Source organism: Elephas maximus, chromosome 1, assembly GCF_024166365.1.
Source record: "Elephas maximus indicus isolate mEleMax1 chromosome 1, mEleMax1 primary haplotype, whole genome shotgun sequence".
NCBI classification, from domain to species: Eukaryota; Metazoa; Chordata; class Mammalia; order Proboscidea; family Elephantidae; genus Elephas; species Elephas maximus.
Genome location: NC_064819.1, coordinates 18534758 through 18554136, shown reverse-complemented (window position 1 = coordinate 18554136; position 19379 = coordinate 18534758). Strand labels below are relative to the sequence as shown.

The following is a 19379-nucleotide window of genomic DNA, read 5'->3' as shown; positions in this document are numbered from 1 at the left end:
ATACAGTAAGTTGGAAAAAACAAGATGCAAAATTGCCTATTAAGTATATCCTGAGCTATGTTAAAAATGTATACCCCTAGAAAAAAAGGACTTGAAGAAAATTTACCAAAATATTATCAGTTGGGATGTGAAGAAAGCTTTGGGGAGCTGCCCTTTTCCTTCTGGACCACAGTTCTGGGTAGATACTGTTGAAATTCGTTTTCACCATGACCCTCTGTCCTCTGCCCTCTGCCCTCTGCCCTCTCCTCAGAGCCAAATTTAGTGCGCCACAGTAATAGTGAACTCACCCTAAGTTCCTGACACACTTATCTTTCTCATCCTCAAGGTTCTCTTACTCTTTTTGTCTTCAATAAGTAAATAGTCCTGTTTATATGTGTTGTGTTATTGTCAGACATCTCAAATCCATTCTATTAACAGAAGCTTTTGAGAAGAACAAAACGTATATGATAGGCACCGTCTATGGAGACAGCAGGTCTTGTAGGATAGAGCCACCAAGCTCCTCTTCTTCATTCTCAGTTCTGGGTCCTCACCTCCTGCTGTCATTCTGGGTCCTGGTGTTATCCTAGGTCCTCACCCCCTGATGTCATTCTGGGTCCTCACCCCCTGGTGTCATCCTAGGTCCTCACCTCCTGGTGTCATCTTGGGTCCTCACCTACTGGTGTCATCCTGGGTCCTCACCCCCTGGTGTCGTCCTGGGTCCTTGCCCCCTGGTGCCATCCTAGGTCCTCACCTCCTGGTGTCATTCTGGGTCCTGGTGTTATCCTGGGTCCTCACCCCCTGGTGTCGTCCCAGGTCCTCACCTCCTGGGCAAGCTTCATTCATTTTTTCGTGGGTCTGTGGCCCATGACACCCTAGCCTCTCCTAAGGCTCTCTCTCCCAGGGTCTCCTTATGGCGCTCCCCTAGCCTTTCTCAGAACAGGGACTGGCTCACCACAGGTGTCCCATCTTCCCAGGGAAAACCCTGCCCTCCTGGGGCCAGGAGCTGCTGTCACAGGACTTTGAGCTGCTGTGCCGGGATGGCAGCCGGGCCGACGTCACTGAGTGGAGGCGGTGTCACCTGGCCCGGGTACCTGCTCACGCTGTGGTGGTCCGGGCCGACATGGACGGGGGTCTCATCTTCCGCCTACTCAACGAAGGCCAGGTAAGCACAGGGCACCCCACACAGGCCCCGGGGGTGCTGGGCTTTCTCTTGCCAGGATAGGAGCCCAGGCCCATCCCAGAGGGACAAAACCCAGAGACACTCCCTGGAACAGACCACAGAACGGGACCCAGAACTCTGTGGCCAACGTTGGTCACTGTGAATGGGCAACCCACTGAGCTAGTGACAGGGACGAGGGCTGCCCAGGGAGAGCTGGAAGAAGGGAACCCAGAGACTGAGGTAACCCTCAGAGAAAGCTCCTTGATTTTGTGGCTCGTAAAACCAGAACCAATTAGCAAAATGATAACACCAGTACATTTCAAGGTATGTATTGTAGTTGTTGTTGTTAGTTGCTGTCAACCATTAGTTAACTACGATAAATAATGTTTTGCTGAAATTGCTGCTTACAACATGGAGACAGGGTTTCTGACTACCAGAAGTTTTGCCCCATCCATACTACCACGTTACCCAATGATAATAATTGTCAAAAGAGACATTTATAAGCCAGTCATAGCAGTCCTGTTAGTAGGTAATAATAATATGTTCCTTTTTGAATTAGGAGGCCAAGCCTCTGGGGTTAAGTAGCTTGCCCATGTGGCAGAGCCAGGAGTCGAACCCAGGTAGCCTGGCTCCAGAATCTGCATGTGCTTAGCTTCTTCTCCCTGCTTGAACATCAGCCAGACCTCGACTTGCGCCAGGCACCGTGGTGGCCCTGGGCCTGCCCTTGTTACAAACCTGTCATGTGTGACTTAGGGCCACCTCTGACCTTTCCTCAATAGCTTGTAACGCCTGGTGCTGACGGTCACAAACACCAACCCAAATGTGGCCATGACAATTGCCTGGTGGTACAGGTTATGACACAGTCACCTGAAAGACCCGAGATATGCTTATGTTCAGGGCTTGTTTTGGTTTGGTTTGGTTTTTCATTAAAACTACAGAATTAGAAGTTGACCCTAGAGAACCAGCAGAGCTTGTAAAATTCAGTCTCCCCACCACCATTGGGCTTTCCCTGGTCCAGAGGGCCAGCGAGCCAGAGGGCAGGAGCCAGGGCCTGGGATAAGAGAGCCATGGGCTGGACAGGGCCTGGGAGGCAGCTGCTAGCCCCCTGCTGGACAGGCCCAGCACTAGGGATCAGGGGGTTCCTGGGGGCAAGGAGCACAGCAGGGCCCATCCTCTCAGGGTGGGGCTGCGGTCTGAGCCGGAGCAGCTTCTCGGCCCTCACCTGGCTCCTGAGATGCCCTTGCAGGCCTGCACTGGCCTAGAAGAATTCCTTCTTTGGGTCAACTGCAGACCTGTTGCTTCTCCTCACACCACCCCACACCCAGGCCCTAAGTCATGTCACAACAGCTGAGTGAGGCAAGGTAGAAGGCAATGCATGGAGACCCAGAACTGGGCAGGTTCATGGAGGAGGTGGTGTCTCGCCTGGTCCTGACACTGGGCACAGGAAGAGGGAGGTGGTGGCTGAACTGAGGGGAAGGGAGAGTGGGAAACCCTGCAACACCCTCCCCAGACCTACCCCGCCCCCTTGCACACAGCTCCTGTTCAGCCGTGAGGGCAGCAGCTTCCAGATGTTTAGCTCTGAGGCTTATGGCCAGAAGAACCTGCTCTTCAAAGACACCACCTCGGAGCTGGTGCCCATCGCCACGCAGACCTATGAGGCATGGCTGGGCCGCGAGTACATGCACGCCATGAAGGGTCTCCTCTGTGACCCCAACCGTAAGTCCAACGGTCTGCTCCCCCAAGCTCCAGCCAGCCTGACCATGGGCATGGTAGGGACACTCACTCCAGGAGGCCTGGCATGTGCCTCTTGGTCTCTATGGGAACGTGTCACTCCACTTCTTTGCCTCTAGGGGTTAGGAAGGAAGCATCTTTGGTGTTTGGTGACTAGCTGTGCCCTGGAAGCCCTGCCTGCTCCAGGGGCACAGGATCCAGGACACCAGGGTCTGTCCTGGAACCACACAGGGGTCAAAGTCTGGTCGGTTCTTCTCCACAATGTCTCCCTCCTCCTTCTCCCTACCCCATGGCCACTCCGTCCTGACTCCATTCCTCCTCCCTCAGTCCCCATTGCACACTCTGCCTGCAGCTAGGGAAATGGTGAGCCAGACACAGGTTAGGTACACAACACCCACGATCTGCCTCAAGCCTCTTCATAGCCACATGAAGGTGGTAGAGTAATCTACCCCCTTTCTGTGCGAGGAAATGGAATCAGGTGGTCAAGTAACATATCCCAGCCACACAGCTAGCACGGCAAAGAGCCAGAATCTCCCTTGGGTCTGACTCTAAGCTCTTCCCAGTGAGGTTCCAACCATGCATCCCGCCCCCTGGTGCCGGGTGAGCCTGGCGGTGACCACATGTCCACCCATGCAGGGCTGCCCCGCTACCTGCGCTGGTGCGTGCTGTCCACTCCCGAGATCCAGAAGTGTGGCGACATGGCTGTGGCCTTTAGCAGACAGAGGCTCCAGCCGGAGATCCACTGTGTGTCGGCCGATTCCCCGGAGCACTGCATGGAGCGCATCCAGGTGGGGGCAGTGCTGGGGAGAGACAGAATGGGCCCCGCGGGCAAGCAGCACAGCCCCTGGGGTGGCCTTACCTGCCCTCCCTCGGGGCTGCCTGGCCTGGAGGGTAAAGAGAGGCCTGAGGAAGAGGAGGGGGTCTCTCATTACAGCCTGCAGGGAAAAGGGGACAGGGTGGGGGAGGGCTGTTTCCCCTGGGGGATCCCAGGGACTTCTCACAGACCTGGGCAAAGGAGCACGAGAATGGTGCATCAGGTCCCTTCTCTTCCTGAGCCTCAGTTTCCCCATCTGCACAATGAGGGGGGTTAGCTTAGATCATTGTTTTTAGAACTTTTTTGGCAGTAACCCTCAGTAAGAAATACATTTTGTATCATAATCTGGCACACAAAAAATTTCTTTAAGATACAAATATGTGAGAAATATATATCCCTCATATACAGGTGAAAAAACATTTCACAAGACAATGCTTATCCTCACTAAGTACCATGTACACTGTTTTCTGATGTGTTCTATCTTAGGTTTTGCTTCTTTGCTTTCTTTTGTCATAATGCCTTCATGACCTGTTCAATTGCTCTGGCCCTCCAGGAGCCCTGGTGGCACAGTGGTTAAGCATTCAGCTGCCGACCAAAAGCTCCGTGGTTTTAACCCACCATCTTCTCAGTGGGAGAAAGATGTGGCATGGCAGTCTGATTCCTTAAGGATTACAGCCTTGGAAACTCTACGGGGCAGTTCTACTCTGTCCTGTAGGGTTGCTATAAGTCAGAATTGACTCCATGGCAATGGGTTTGATTTTAGGGCTATGCCTTCCATCTGTAGCTAAAAACACTGATCCTGGTCTCTGAGGCCCCATTCAGCTCAGTCCTGCTTTGGTTCTCTGAATGGAGAATGAGGCCAGGACACAGATGAGCCACTGGAAGCCTGCAGTCAGGGATGAAGTTCTACTGTGGTCACAGGTGTCCAGCCTCAGATCAGGGCACAGGCCTGTCAACCCCTGGGTTCCTGGACTCTTCTTTTCCTGTTTTTTGAGAGCAAGGCAGTCGGGCCTGATGGTCAGGAGTCCCAGCCTGCTGCCCAGGACCTTCATCAGAGCAGTCCTTGAGTCAGGCCACACTCCATAAGGGTACCCACCCTGCCCTGGCCAGAGAACCCGAGAAAAGGGGACTGGACAGGAATAAAAGCGAACAACCTCATAATAGCTAATTCTTCCTGTGTGCTAAACCACTGATGTGGGTTATTTCATTTAATCCTTACAACAACCTTTTCAAATGTGGAAACTGGGGCTGGAAGAAGCTGAGGAAGTGACTTGCCAAGGTCAGGCAGCTGGGGAGAGCAGGGCCCCATCCTTGGCCGTTGGGTTTGGCACAGTGCTGTGGCTTGGTTACCAGTCAACTCCTTTGCTGGTTCTGAGGGGCCACCTGTCAAGAGACTTCAGAATGGGCAGGTGGGGGTGGGGTGTGGGTGACCAGAAGGGGCTTCAGGGCCTTAGGGATGGGGTCCTGGCCCTGGGCCCCTTCTGCTGCCTCTGAAGGCAGGGCTTTATCCCTCAGTCCTGGAGCCTCCTCTAACAGGCCCTGGGATCTACCATCTTTTAAGACCTGGCTCAGTCATCTATACGCATCTGATGGATATATACTGCCCTCCCACTATGTGCTAGCCCTGGGCATGTCCCTGCCCTCACAAGGCTGAGACCCAGTGGGAGACCCCCTACTAAGCATGAGGGCAGGGATCATGCAATGTTTTGCTCAGACAGCACCTGGCACAAAAAAGACCCTCAGTAAACATTTGCTGAAAGAATGAAACAGAAGCCCAGGCATGGTGGTGTTGGTTGGTTTCAGCCCTCTGGCTCCAAGCACCCTTCTTGCCTAGGCAGCCTCACAAGGAGAGGAGGGACAGGCAGGCAGGATGGGGTGGGGGGATTCTCCACTTAGGTTCCCCAGGGGATCCGGAGGCCCCCAATCCCCGAGAGACCAGGCCGTGGCACCATAGTCAGACCCCAACATCCAGGACCGTCCTAGGGCCCACCTCAGCTGGGCCACTCTCTCTGTCCCCCTTCAGGCTGGACAAATCGATGCTGTGACCCTGAGGGGCGAAGACATTTACACGGCGGGGAAGATGTACGGCCTGGTTCCAGCTGCTGGGGAGCGCTATGCTGGTGAGTGTAGGTGCCAGCTCTAGCCTTAGCTGAGAGGTTGTTGATATTTAGTAGTGGTTAAGTGCTACAGCTGCTAACCAAAAGGTCAGCAGTTCAAATCCACCAGGCGCTCCTCGGAAACTCTGTGGGGCAGTTCCACTCTGTCCTGTAGGGTCGCTATGAGTCAGAATTGACTTGATGGCAGTGGGTTGGTTGTTTTGGTTGTCTCCCCTGAGCCATTTTCAAAAGCTTCAGCCTGCTCCTTGGGTCAGTAGCTGGCTCCAGGAGGCCATGGCTGTAAAGCCTCCCCAAGGGCCTCAGGCAAAAGGTAACTGTTTCTGAAGGATGGGGAAGAATGGGCTGGGAAGGGGTCCCTCTCAGGGGTGGGGCAGAGGCGCAGCCACAGAGCACAAGGGAGGCCCACCTCTCGCTCAGTTTCCCTCTCCCAGGGCTGGCTGTTGTCTGTCACCAGGAAAGCCCCTCCTGCGCCAGGCCTCAGTTTCCCCATCTGTTCAATGAGAAAGTTCAGCTCTATTGGCAAAACCTTCTGTAAAGGGTCAAAGAGTAGAGTTTAGGCTTTGCAGGCAACCGTTTTTTTTTTTTTTTTCCATAACTCCTTAAAAATATAAAACCATTTTTAGTTTTCAGGCCTGGGCTGCACAAAGCAGGCCCTGAATGAGAGGGTCTCATGGCCCCTTCCAGCCCTGACTGTCGTGGCCCATACCCCTCCCCCCCACCTCCCCCCTCCCACCCACCAGCCCTCTCCTGGTCACATATTCACACTTGTGGCCTGGGCTGAGGCTTTGGCCTTTGCCCTGTTAGCAGTGACACTGGGGGCCCTGGTCCCTTCCACGTGGATGTGAAGAATTTCTAGGCATCTGCAGGTCTCAGCTAAGACTCTACTTTTCTGCCATGAAGTGAGAAAAACACCACCTGGGTGTCAGGACCAACTCTGCCCTTTCTGCTTCCTAAAGAGCCAGGCCCAGTGGGCCCCCAGCCCTCCCAGCACAAGGGGCCATCCAAAGTCACTGCAGAACCCCCAGAATCCAGCTGTCCTGAGGTGAAAGGAAAGAAAAAAAAACGCTTTGGGGTGAAGACTGTTAGGGGAGGGGCAGGAAGGGGCTGGTCTCCGAAAAATGGAGCAGCAGCCAGAGCGGCTTCTCAGCAGTGGGGTCAGGGCAGGGGCCCCACTCCTGGATTTGCTCACTGAACACCCTCCGACCCTGGGACCTGGGTGACAGGAGGGAGTAGGTTTAAGGGGAGGGCCATGGGGATCCGGCTTGATGGGGAACCCGCCTGAGGGGGATCCCGCCCTATGGGATCCGTCCCATGGGGATCTGGTCAATAGGTATCTGCCCCAGGGGCATCTGGCCCAGCTCTTGCCCCCAGCTGAGGCCGGGAAAGCCAGGTGAGGGGCCCCTCACGTGATGTCGCCCCTCTCCCAGCGGAGGACCGGAGCAACTCGTACTTCGTGGTGGCGGTGGTGAAGCGAAACAGCTCCTACGCCTTCACCATGGACGAGCTGCGGGGCAAGCGCTCCTGCCACCCCGGCTTCGGCATCCCTGCGGGCTGGGAGGTCCCCGTGGGCGCCCTCATCCAGAAGGGCTTCATCCGGCCACAGGACTGCGACGTCCTCACAGGTACCGCCCACCGAAACTCCTCTTTGGGACTGGCCAGGGATGGTGGCCAGCTCTGAGGATCGGGGTCCTCTTCCAGCAGGAACCCACACAAAGGCAGCTCCAGAAAGAGAATTTCCTCTTCCTTGACACGCCCCTTGCTCTTGAGAAAGTTGGGAAACATTCTTGGGCACACCTACAAACAGTCAGGGGTGTCTGTCTGGTGGTTCTTTGGTGGTCCATGGTGCCTAATGCCACCCACTGACCCAGAGCCTGCTCTGCCCCCTCCTCATCAAGTGGGTGTGGGAGTGGGGTGTGCTCAAGGGCTCTGGGCCCAGATGTGTTATCGTCTAGCCATGAGGCTGTCCCCCGGTGTCTGGGGGGCCTTGTTGGACAGGGTCCGGGCATATGCATAAGTACGTATATGCCTACACAAGTGCTGAATCAGGGCTGGGGACAGGCAGGCAAAATAGACAAGTGCCACCATATGCCTGGTGCTACAGGAGGCCCTTCCCATGGCTTAAATCCCCAAACATTCCTGGTGGAAGGAAAGCAATAGGAAGCTGCTGAGATCCTTGGGCTGACTGGGCATACACCTTTGTCCTGGCTGGTCCCTCAGGAGGAAGACATTATTTTATTTTTAATTTTTATGGTGCTTTAAGTGAAAGTTAACAGATCAAGTCAGTCTCTCATACAAAAATTAATATACACCTTGCTATATACTGCTAGTTGCTTTCACCCCAATGAGACAGCGCACCCCTTCTTTCCACCCTCTATTTTCGTGTCCATTCAGCCAGACTCTGACCCCCTCCTTCCTCTTATCTCCCCTCCAGACAGGAGCTGCCCCATAGTCTCATGTGCCTACTTGATCCAAGAAGCTCACTCTTCTATCATTTTCTATCCTATAGTCCAATCCAATCCCTGTCTGAAGAGTTGGCTTTGGGGATGGTTCCTGTCTTAGGCTAACAGAAGGCCTGGGGACCGTGACCACCAGGCTCCTTTTAGTCTCAGTCAGACCATTAAGTCTGGTCTTTTTACAAGAATTTGAGGTCTGCATCCCACTGCTTTCCTGCTCCCTCAGGGGTTCTCTGTTGTGTTTCCTGTCAGGGCAGTCATCAATTGTGGCCAGGCACCATCTAGTTATTCTGGTCTCAGATGATGTAGTCTCTGGTTTATATGGTCCTTTCTGTCTTTTAGGCTCATAATTACCTTGTGTCTTTGGTGTTCTTCATTCTCCTTTGCTCCAGGTGGATTGAGACCAATTATGCATCTTAGATGGCCGCTTTTTCTAGTATTTAAGACTCCAGACGCCACTCTCCAAACTGGGATGCAAAATGTTATCTTAATAGATTTTATTATGCCAATTGACTTAGATGTCCCCTGAAACCCTGGTACTCAAACCCCCACCCCTGCTACGCTGGCCTTTGAAGCATTCAGTTTATTCAGGAGACTTCTTTGCTTTTGGTTTAGTCCAGTTGTGCTGACCTCTCTTGTATTGTGTGTTGTCTTTCCCTTCACCTAAAATAGTTCTTATGTACTATCTTATTAGTGAAGACCCTCTCCCTCCCTCCCCCATCTCATAACAATCAAAGAATGTTCTCTTCTCTGTTTAAACTATTTTTGGAGTTCTTATAATGGTGGTCTCATACAATATTTGTCCTTTTGCAACTAATTTCACTCAGCATAATGCCTTCCAGATTCCTCCATGTTCTGAAATGTTTCACAGATTCATGACTGTTCTTTATCAATGCGTAGTATTCCACAGTGTGAATATACCATAATTTATTTATCCATTCATCCGTTGATGGGCACCTTGGTGGCCTCCATCTTTTTGCTATTGTATACAGTGCTGCAATGAACATGGGGGTACATATATCCGTTCGTGTAAAGGCTCTTATTTCTCTAGGAGATATTCCAAGGAGTGGGATTGCTGGATCCTATGGTAGTTCTAGCTTTTTAAGGAAGCACCAAATCTATTTCCAAAGTGGTTTTACCATCTGACACTCCCACCAGCAGTGTATAAGTGTTCCAGTCTCTCCTCAACCTCTCCAACATTTATTATTCTGTGTTTTTTGGATTAATGCCAGCCTTGTTGGAGTGAGATGGAATTTCATTGTAGTTTTGATTTGCATTTCTCTGATGGCTAATGATCATGAGCATTTCCTCATGTATCTGTTAGCTACCTGAATGTCTTCTTTAGTGAAGTGTCTGTTCGTATCCTTTGCCCATTTTTTAACTGGGTTATTTGTCTCTTTGTAGTTGAGTTTTTCCAGTATCATGTAGATTTTAGAGATCAGGCACTGATCAGAAATGTCATAGCTAAAAACATTTTCCCGGTCTGTAGGTAGTCTTTTTACTCTTTTGGTGAAGTCTTTGGATGGGCATAGGTGTTTGATTTTTAGGAGCTCCCAGTTATCTAGTTTCTCTTCTGCATTGTTAGTAATGTTCTGTATACTGTTTATGTCATGTATTAGGGCTCCTAGTGTTGTCCCTATTTTTTCTTCCATGATCTTTATCGTTTTAGATTTTATATTTAGGTCTTTGATCCATTTTGAGTTAGTTTGGGTGCCTGGTGTGAGATATGGGTCTTGTTTCATTTTTTTTGCAGGTAGATATCCAGTTATGCCAGCACCATTTGTTAAAGAGACTGTCTTTTCCCCGTTTAACTGACTTTGGGCCTTTGTCAAATATCAGCCACTCATATGTGGATGGATTTATGTCTGGATTCTCAATTCTGTTCCATTGGTCTATGTGTCTGTTGTTGTACCAGTACCAGGCTGTTTTGACTACCATGGTGGTATAATAGGTTCTAAAATCAGGTAGAGTGAGGCCCTCCGCTTTGTTCTTTTTCAGTAATGCTTTACTTATCCGTGGCCTCTTTCCCTTCCATATGAAGTTGGTGATTTGTTTCTCCATCTCATTAAACAATGCCATTGGAATTTGAATCAGAATTGCATTGTATCTATAGATCACTTTTGGTAGAATAAACATTTTTACAATGTTAAGTCTTCCTATCCATGAGCAAAATACGTTTTTCCACTTATATAGGTCTCTTGGTTTCTTGCAGTAGTGTCTTGTAGATTGCATTGTATAGGGCTTTTACATCTCTGGTAAGATTTATTCCTAAGTATTTTATCTTCTTGGGGGCTACTGTAAATGGTATTGATTTGGCGATTTCCTCTTCAATGTTCTTTTTGTTGGTGTAGAGGAATCCAACTGATTTTTATATATTTATCTTGTAGCCTGATACTGTGCTGAACTCTTCTATTAGTTTCAGTAGTTTTCTTGAGGATTCCTTAGGGTTTTCTGTGTATGAGATCATGCCATCTGCAAATAGAGGTACTTTGACTTCTTCCTTACCAATCTGGATGCCCTTTATTTCTTCATCTAGCCTAATTGCTCTGGCTAGGACCTCCAGCACGATGTTGAATAAGAGTGGTGATAAAGGGCATCCTTGTCTGGTTCCCAGTCTCAAGGGGAATGCTTTCAGACTCTTTCCATTTAGGATGTTGTTGGCTGTTGGCTTTGTATAAATGCCCTTTATTATGCTGAGGAACTTTCCTTCTATTCCTATTTTGCTGAGAGTTTTTATTATGAATGGGTATTGAACTTTGTCAAATGCCTTTTCTGCATCGATTGATAAGATCATGTGGTTCTTGTCTTTTGTTTTATTTATGTGATGGATTACATTAATTGTTTTTCTAATGCTGAACCATCCCTGCATACCTGGTCATGGTGAATTACTTTTTTTTGATATGTTGTTGAATTCTATTGGCTAGAATTTTGTTGAGGATTTTTGCATCTAAGTTCATGAGGGAGATAGGTCTGTAATTTTCTTCTTTGTGGTGTCTTTACCTGGTTTTGGTATCAGGGATATGCTGGCTTCATAGAATGAGTTTGAGAGTATTCCATCCTTTTCTATGCTCTGAAATACCTTTAGTAGTAGTGGTGTTAACTCTTCTCTAAAAGTTTGGTAGAACTCTGCAGTGAAGCCGTCCAGTCCAGGCCAGGGCTTTTTTTTTGCTGGGAATTTTTTAATTACCTTTTCAATCTCTTCTTTTGTTATGGGTTTATTTAGTTGTTCTATCTCTGTTTGTGTTAGTTTAGGTAGGTAGTGTGTTTCTAGAAATTCCTCCATTTCTTCTAGGTTTTCAAATTTGTTAGAGTACAATTTTTCATGGTAATCTGATATGGGAAGAGATTATTTTTTAACTACCCACCCAAGCACACAGAGGTACTGATTGAGGTTGGCTGTTCCCACTTCCAGACAGCTCTGACTGGAAGAGAATAGCTTAGGAGGTAGTGAGCTTTCTGTCTCTGATGGAGTCCAAGCAAAGGCTGGGTGACTACAGAAGTGTAGATGGGGTTCCTGTATTTCAACAACCTCTCATTTTCCTCCATCCCTGAAATTCTGACCTGGGTGTGAAGTGGAGCAGGTGGGTGGCACTGGCCGTAGGGCCAGACAAGGTGGGCAGATTTGTGTGGGAGCGGCCGTCCCCATCTCTCCTCCGGCCTGCCCTGTCTGCCGCCGGGCTTCATCACAGCCCCTTCCCCTTCCGCCCAGCGGTAAGCGAGTTCTTCAGCGCCAGCTGCCTGCCTGTGAACAACCCCAAGAACTACCCATCCTCCCTGTGTGAGCTCTGTGTGGGTGACGAGCAGGGCCGCAACAAGTGTGTGGGCAACAGCCAGGAGCGGTACTACGGCTACAGTGGCGCCTTCAGGTACTTGGCTCGGGCCTGCGGGTGGGTCTGGGCTCATGGCGAGGGTGGGACCCTCCTGCCCAATACCTGCCTTGTCCTGTTGTTGGCAGGTGCCTTGTGGAGAATGCTGGGGAGGTCGCCTTCATAAAGCACACAACCATCTTTGACAACACAAATGGTATGTGTGGGACTCGGGCCAGAGCAGGGCTGGAAGTTTGAGGGGGCTGTTCCCTGACACCCAGCACAATCCAGGCACCGGGTATAGCTGGGATTGGGGGCCTGAGTGACCACGGGAGAGACTATGTCTAGAGAGCTTCTGGCTCTTGGGCCATTGCAGTAGGCACACACTTTTCAAATCAAAAACCAAATCCATTGCCATTGAGTTGTTTCCAACTCATAGTGACCCTATTGGACAGAGTAGAACTGTCCCATAAGGTTTCCAAGAAGCGGCTGGTGGATTTGAACTGCTGACCTTTTCTGTTAGCAGCCGCACTCTTAACCACTGGTCCACCAGGGCTCTGGAGTTTAAGCCCCCATCCCACCAAAACGGCAGAAACTCAATCTCAGTCAATTTGGAGAGACCCCCACTTTTGGGGGTACCTATGTAGTGCCAAGGTGTGTGAGTGGGGGAGGGGTGGTAGGGTCATCTGTTCACTGCCTCCCCCCCCGAGAGGAAATCACTCTGCAGCCCCCCAGGCATGCCAGTGCAGGGCCTGCCCCAAGGCACATCCCACAGGCTTTTGTCTGGAGTCACCTTTCCCTCCTGGGCTCCACCTGGGAGAAAGAGCCCAGGAACTCTCTGCTCCAGGACCTCTCTGCTCAGGACCCACGAACCTACATCTGGGGTGCTGTCAGAGGTCAGGGCCCCTTAGATCACGTCACAGCCACCCTCCTGTTCTTCCCAGTCAGGGAAGCTTTATCCTTTAGGAAGAAGGTGAGTCCTTGGGTACAAACCATGCTCAGCTGCTAACTGAAAGGTTAGCAGTTTGTGTCCACCCAGACGTGCCTCAGAAGAAAGGCCTGGCGATGTACTTCTGATAGATCAACCGCTGAAAACCCCACGGAGAGCATTTCTACTCTGACACACATGGGGTCATCTTGAGTCTAAATCGACTCCTTGGCAACTGGTTGGGTTTTGAAGACAGGAAGCCATTTCCCTCCAACAACTGTACTTTGTGCATGCTCTGCCCACATCCTGGGCTTTGAAACCCCAGACGCTGGCGGCTCAGTCTCTTTCATCCTGTCCTAACATATTTCTTCCTGGACACCGAGCCCAGAAAGGTCTACCTGTAGGAGTTGGCTAAGCAGAACCATGACATGCAGGGACAAAAGATCCATCAGCATTTCAAAACTCTGACCGCACCGTGCCTGTGAAGGGCTCCGGGCCTCCGTGCTGCCCTAGCCCCCTCCCCTACCCAACCTCCCACCAAGCAGGACACTTGGGAAGCTCTCGCACAAGGAAGGAGCTCTGCCTGGACCAGACCTGTCTGCCCTGTGGTCCTGTGATAGAGTCAGAACAGGAGAGGGGCTAGAGAAGGCCTCAGGAGGCTCCCCTACAGTGAAGCTCATGGAAACCCTGGTGGCATAGTGGTTAAAGAGCTACGGCTGTGAACCAGGAGGTTGGCAGTTCGAATCCTCCAGGTGCTTCTTGGAAACCCTGTGGGGGTAGTTCTACTCTGTCCTATAGGGTCACTATGAGTCAGAACTGACTCGACGGCAAAGGGTTTGGTGTTTTGGGACTGCTGATATTAGCACAGCTGGATTCTGCTGCTCTAGCGATAGCACAGTTGGAGAACCCTCCCCCCGGGCCCAGTGAAGGATTTGGGAGTTCAGGAGGATAGCGGTCTCTCCCTACCTTTCCCCTCAGGCCACAATACAGAGCCCTGGGCTGCGGAGCTCAAGTCCGAGGACTATGAGCTGCTGTGCCCCAACGGGGCTCGGGCTGAGGTATCCCAGTTCGAGGCCTGCAACCTGGCACAGATGCCGTCCCACGCCGTCATGGTTCGGCCCGACACCAACATCTTCACCGTGTATGGGCTGCTGGACAAGGCCCAGGTGAGCTGGGGCAGGGACTACCTCAGTGGGGGTGGACAGCAGAGGCTAGCCAAGCCCCCTCAGAGGCCTCAATTGGCCTGGACCAGCCCCCGGGAGGAACTGAAGGAGCCTGGGGGAAAATTCTGTGAGTTTTGCTCCTCAAGGACATCCTTCCAACAACCATCCCTTCCGTCTCCTGCATCAGTTGTTTTTCCTTCTCTGGATCGTTCTCAGCAAGATGCAAACCCGTTGCCGTTGAGTCGATTTCAACTCACAGTGACCCTACAGGACAGCGCAGAGCTACCCCATAGGGATTCCAAGAAACGGCTGGTGGATTCAAACTGTTAACCTTTTTGTTAGCAGCCAAGCTCTTAACCACTTGATTGCTAGCAGCTTTACTCCTTCTTTCCCTCTTGATGGGTATTTAAAAACTGACGTGGGCATTTATCCATGTTTTCCAGATGTCCTTTTATTTACGCATGTATTTATAATTTCTCCTACTACTTTTGGTCTTAGTAGCTCTTTCAGGGCTGTAGCACTATTCAATCAAGGGAGTCTCAGCAAGGAAAGGGTAGCAACAGAATCTGTAGGCCACTAAGAGGGTTGTTAGCTGCCCTTCCGCCACCTCTGACTCATGGTGACCCTATGTACAACAGAATGAAATGTTGCCTGGTCCTTTGTCGTCCTTCGCAATCACCAGCATGTTCCATTGTTGCAGCTACTGTGCCAGTCCATCTCACTGAGGGTCTCCCACACATTCGTTGGACCTCTCCTTCACCAAACATGATGTCCTCTTCTAGTGACTGGTCCCTTCTGATGATATGTCCGAAGCAAGCAAGTTGAGCAACCAGTGTTCTGTTGTGATCCATGAGGTTTTCATTGGCTAATTTTTAGAAGTAGATCACCAAGCTTTTCTTCCTAGTCTGTCTTAGTTTGGAAGTTCTGCTTAAACCTGCCCACCACAGGTGACTGTGCTGGTATGTGAAATACTGGTAGCGTAGTTTCCAGCTTCGTAGCAAAACGCAAGCCATCACACTACGACAAAATGACAGGTGATGGAGACACTGGGTTAGTAAAGGCATATTCAGCTAACCTATTATTATTACTGGTGACAGAACAAAAGGCTCTCTCAATGACATTGTTTTGGTTTGAGGAAAAGGAGACCCATAAGATAGAGCAAGAAGGCATTGCAGAAAATGTTGAGAAGTGATGAGCAGGTCTTTTGGAGTAGCAAAACACTCAATAACCCCGTCCACATTGTCGCTCCTTTCTGGGGTCTTCTGCATCTCACGCTTCACTTCTGCATCCAGGAACTGGTTTTGGCGTAACATTTCTGAGTAAGTATCTTACAATGGTGTCTATGGTCCTCTTGCCCCAAACCCCCATTGACGACAGAGGCCAAGCAATTGTCAAGCTTGTCATTTTAAAGCAGAGTCATGGCACCCTGAATTACTTGCTCTTTGGTTCACTGTATGTAAAGTGATTGAAAGCAAGAGGACCCTGGGCCGGTGACCATTTGTGACCCCAGAGGAAATGCAGGTCTCGTTGTGTTGCTTCTAGGACCTGTTTGGAGATGACCACAACAAGAATGGTTTCAAGATGTTCGACTCTTCAGACTATCATGGCCAAGACCTGCTATTCAAGGATGCCACCATCCGAGCAGTGCCCGTTGGGGAGAAAACCACGTACCGAGACTGGCTGGGCCTAGACTACGTGGCGTCCCTAGAAGGCATGCTGTCTCAACAGTGCTCAGGAGCAGGTAGGGGGCACCTGGGTACAGATGGGAAGCTTCGAAAGCCCTGTGGAAGGGGCAGCTTCACACCACACAGAGCAGGGACAGGTGCTGGCCACCTTCCCTGGCATCATCTAGAGCCTTCCTTGAGTTTGCTGAAGGACCCTCTGGATTCTTGGTGACATGGAGCAGGGGCCCCCATTTCACAAACAACCAAGGCAAGGTGTCCCCGGAGGGCCTAAACGGGGAGCTACAGACAGTCATAGGCAGAAACACAAGCTGTGTTACCCAAACAGACCTGAATAATTAGCACACATGCTAATTATAATAGTCCAAAGAGGACTTGAGGCAACTGCATACATATGCATGTAGTATAATTTTTAAAGGAGTACACATGGGTAGAAGCCAGGGGAGAGGAAAGCTGAAGTCAGGTGGAGGCTGGAGCCTGGCTTCAGCTTAGGGCACAGAAGGGTGGTCCTCAGGTTCCCAGGGGCCACAAGGGCAGCTCTGCGTGCTGCAAGGCCTCACTGCTGTGTTTGGTCCCCCAGCGGTCACCGCCTCCAGGGTGCCCCCACTGCTGTTGCTGCTGTCCCTCACTGCTGGCCTCCTTCGGCCCTTCCTCTGAAAGCAAGCCTCCCCTCTCTCGGAATGGAAACCAACTCAGAAATCTATGTACATAAGGCCCTTCTCCTCGGTAAATCCGGTTAACACTGCTCAGAGAAGAAAAGTGTGACGGGAAAGGAAGTGTGAGAAACCACAGAACGCCTCAGATCTGCGATTCCCGACACTGAAGAGAAGTTTCTGTGATTGCTTTGAACTGGAATAAAGACGAGTGCTGAAGAAAAGTCCCCCAACTTGGACAGGAGCAGGTTCCTCCTGCTGGCAGCCAGCCTTCTGCCTCCCAGGCACCACCTGGCCCTCTGCTACCTGAGGCAGTGTGCTGGCGGCCCCCCAGTCACACCCCACCCACAGGCTGGCACAGGCCCTGCTTCCCTGCAGACTCTACCACCACATGGAGCCTCACCAGCCTCCAGCTCGGAAAAGCCCAGTTACCAAGGAAACAGGCTAAGCCTGGCTTCCCACATGGCCTCTGCTGGAGCCTGGAGCCTGCCCTGCAGAGACGCCACAGTGAGGTCTGGTGGGACATGAGAGGGCCTGCAGGCCCCCCTGCCAGCTCCCAGGGCCCCCTCCAGGAGCGAACACTGCAGTTCTGGGTGGGCCAGCCCCCCACATTCCCCTCAGCCCCTGCTTCATCTGTCTGCTTCCTCCTGAGTACACTCTGTCTGTCCACTGAAGCATCTACCAGAGGAGGCTGCAGCCAGCTCTCCAAGAAGGCGATGCTGCTGGGCGCGCTCAGTGTCTTGCCCTTGTCTTCAGTGTCTGGGTGTGTCCCAGCTTACTGACACCTGAGAATGCTCGGCTGGGGGAGACCAGGGTTGGACTGTGGGGATGAAACCCTCCAATAATCATTAGACAAAGGAAATGCTTCTCAGTAAGAATTTTTATTAGCTGGGGGCTTGATACAGGGTTAAGGTCTAAACATCGATCTGTTGTAAGGAAGGCAGGCCTCAGAATTGGGCCTGCTTCTGTGTGCCGTGCCCTTCAGCTGCACCAGCTCTTTATTTCTTAGATGAATCCCACTCTTGAGTTTCCTCCTCTGGAGCTCAGTCTCAGTATCTAGCCCCAATATGGCGCCCGCTACGCCTCAAGCCTGCTCTGTGCACCCATTGGCAGCAGTTGCCTCGGACTGAAGGGGTCAGCCTGAGGAAGCACGAGGCACTGGAGCAGGAGGTGCCCAGGCCTCTCAGGCAGCGCAAGGCCCTCTGAGGAGGTGGGAATGGGGAGGTGCCATTCTCTTTGTCAGAGGAGCCACAGGCCCAGGCTAGGTGTTAGGGTGAGCTCCACCTCCTCAGTGTGGACAGGAGCTCCCTTCACCCAGCCCTGAGCCTGCGAGGCCTGAAGACAACTTGCTCCTGAGGAAGGGTCCCCCTTTCCCAGCCCCTGTGAGAATCAGTGGGCAGTGGCTGGAGAGCGTTCTCTCTCTACTCCACTATTGCCAAGGTTGTCTGAGGAATCAGAGCAAAAGTTTCCAGAACTACCAGCTCCTACTCTGAATTTACCTCCTTTAAAAAAATAAAAAGAGAAGAAACATGAGCAAGCAGCCCTCATCAGCAGACTGGGAGTCGCGTGGGCCTGGAGCTATTTGCATCCCGGTCTGCGGGGGCTTCAGGGACGCTGATGACAGGCCGGGTTCCTGGTGGCTCGCCCCCACCTGTGGGCGTCGGGACAGATCCCTTCCATCTCTCGGCAGCGAGGGGGGCCCCTGGTGGCGACTTCGCAGTAGCCACACTGTCCATCCCAAGGAGTCCGGTTACCGCACTGGGGGGGCCCTCACCCCACCTTCCAGGGGCCAGGAGCTCGGCTTCCACTGCCAGACCGTGTCCCCTCCTCACGGAAGAGAAGGAATGATTTACCTTGGCTCCTCTCTGACCCAATGATCGTTTGACTTCTTTTTTTAAAGGAAGATTTGTGCATTGAGCAATGTGTTTGTGTGGCTGGGCCAGCATGCAGCCTGGGTGAGAAACCTGTACTGTGAGCCACGGAAGCTGTGGCTGCGTGAGTGCTGTGTAAGCGATGTTTGATTGTCAGGTGGCATGGGGCCACTGCTATGTCAGGGCTAATAAAAGATGTTGGTTTGTTTTTTAAATAAAACCAAACAACACTGCACTTGCTGTGGCTTGGATTCTGATAAGAACATTCCCATGTGGATCAGTTTTGTCTTCTCAGGTGGTCATAAGCCACCCCCTCCCCACCAAGAATGGCAGCCAGGCATCAGAGACCACTCCCCGCCTCCATCTATGGAGGCCCCAACTCCCTTCTCCAATCTGGGCTGACTCCCTGACCCCCCTTCTCCTCCCTCCCCCGCCACCAGGCCTCACATCTCTGCCACATCCCAGGTGCCTCCACACTCTCTTGCTCTTCTGAACTGGTGCAGAAAACCAAAACCCAAATTCATTGCCATCAAGTCGATTCTGACTCATAGCGACCCTATAGGCCAGAGTAGAACTGCCCCATAGTTCCCAAGGCTGTAATCTTTATAAAAGCAGACTGCCACATCTTTCTCCTGAGGAGAGGCTGGTGGGTTCGAACTGCCAACCTTTTGGTTAGCAGCTGAGCACTTAACCACTGTGCCACCAGGGCTTCTAGACTGGTACAGAGGAGGATGCAAATTTCTCCGCTGCCCCCTGCCTCTTGTCTCCAAAATGAGCTGCCCACCTGTTTTCGTTTGCTGCTAGTTCACTAGAACAGGAGGAAGGGGAAATCAGACCTCCGAGAACCTCCCAGTGGTCACTGTCCGCCTGTACTGAAGTTCCCAGGGGCCCGGGCTGGTCTGTGTCAGAGTCCTGTTCTCCCTGGGGAAATAGAGGTTCTCCATGGGGCCCCTCCCATGATCCTGCCCTAACTCTGCCCCAGGCCACCACCCCCGCCCCACCCCACCCCTGTTACTGAAGACA

The 19379-nt window shown here is 51.6% G+C and overlaps 1 protein-coding gene across 1 annotated transcript in view; it reads left to right on the top strand.

Moving 5' to 3' along the window:
• Positions 1-18584, top strand: part of MELTF (melanotransferrin) — a 31889-nt gene extending 13305 nt beyond the window's left edge. Inside the window, exons 7-16 of the mRNA XM_049879762.1 lie at positions 954-1141; positions 2674-2854; positions 3506-3657; positions 5707-5803; positions 7228-7422; positions 11963-12119; positions 12209-12276; positions 13966-14153; positions 15693-15891; positions 16413-18584. Coding sequence (XP_049735719.1) covers positions 954-1141; positions 2674-2854; positions 3506-3657; positions 5707-5803; positions 7228-7422; positions 11963-12119; positions 12209-12276; positions 13966-14153; positions 15693-15891; positions 16413-16489 — 1502 coding nt within the window. The 3' untranslated portion in view covers positions 16490-18584. The remainder of the gene's footprint in view (positions 1-953; positions 1142-2673; positions 2855-3505; positions 3658-5706; positions 5804-7227; positions 7423-11962; positions 12120-12208; positions 12277-13965; positions 14154-15692; positions 15892-16412) is intronic.
• Positions 18585-19379: the final 795 nt, after the last annotated feature.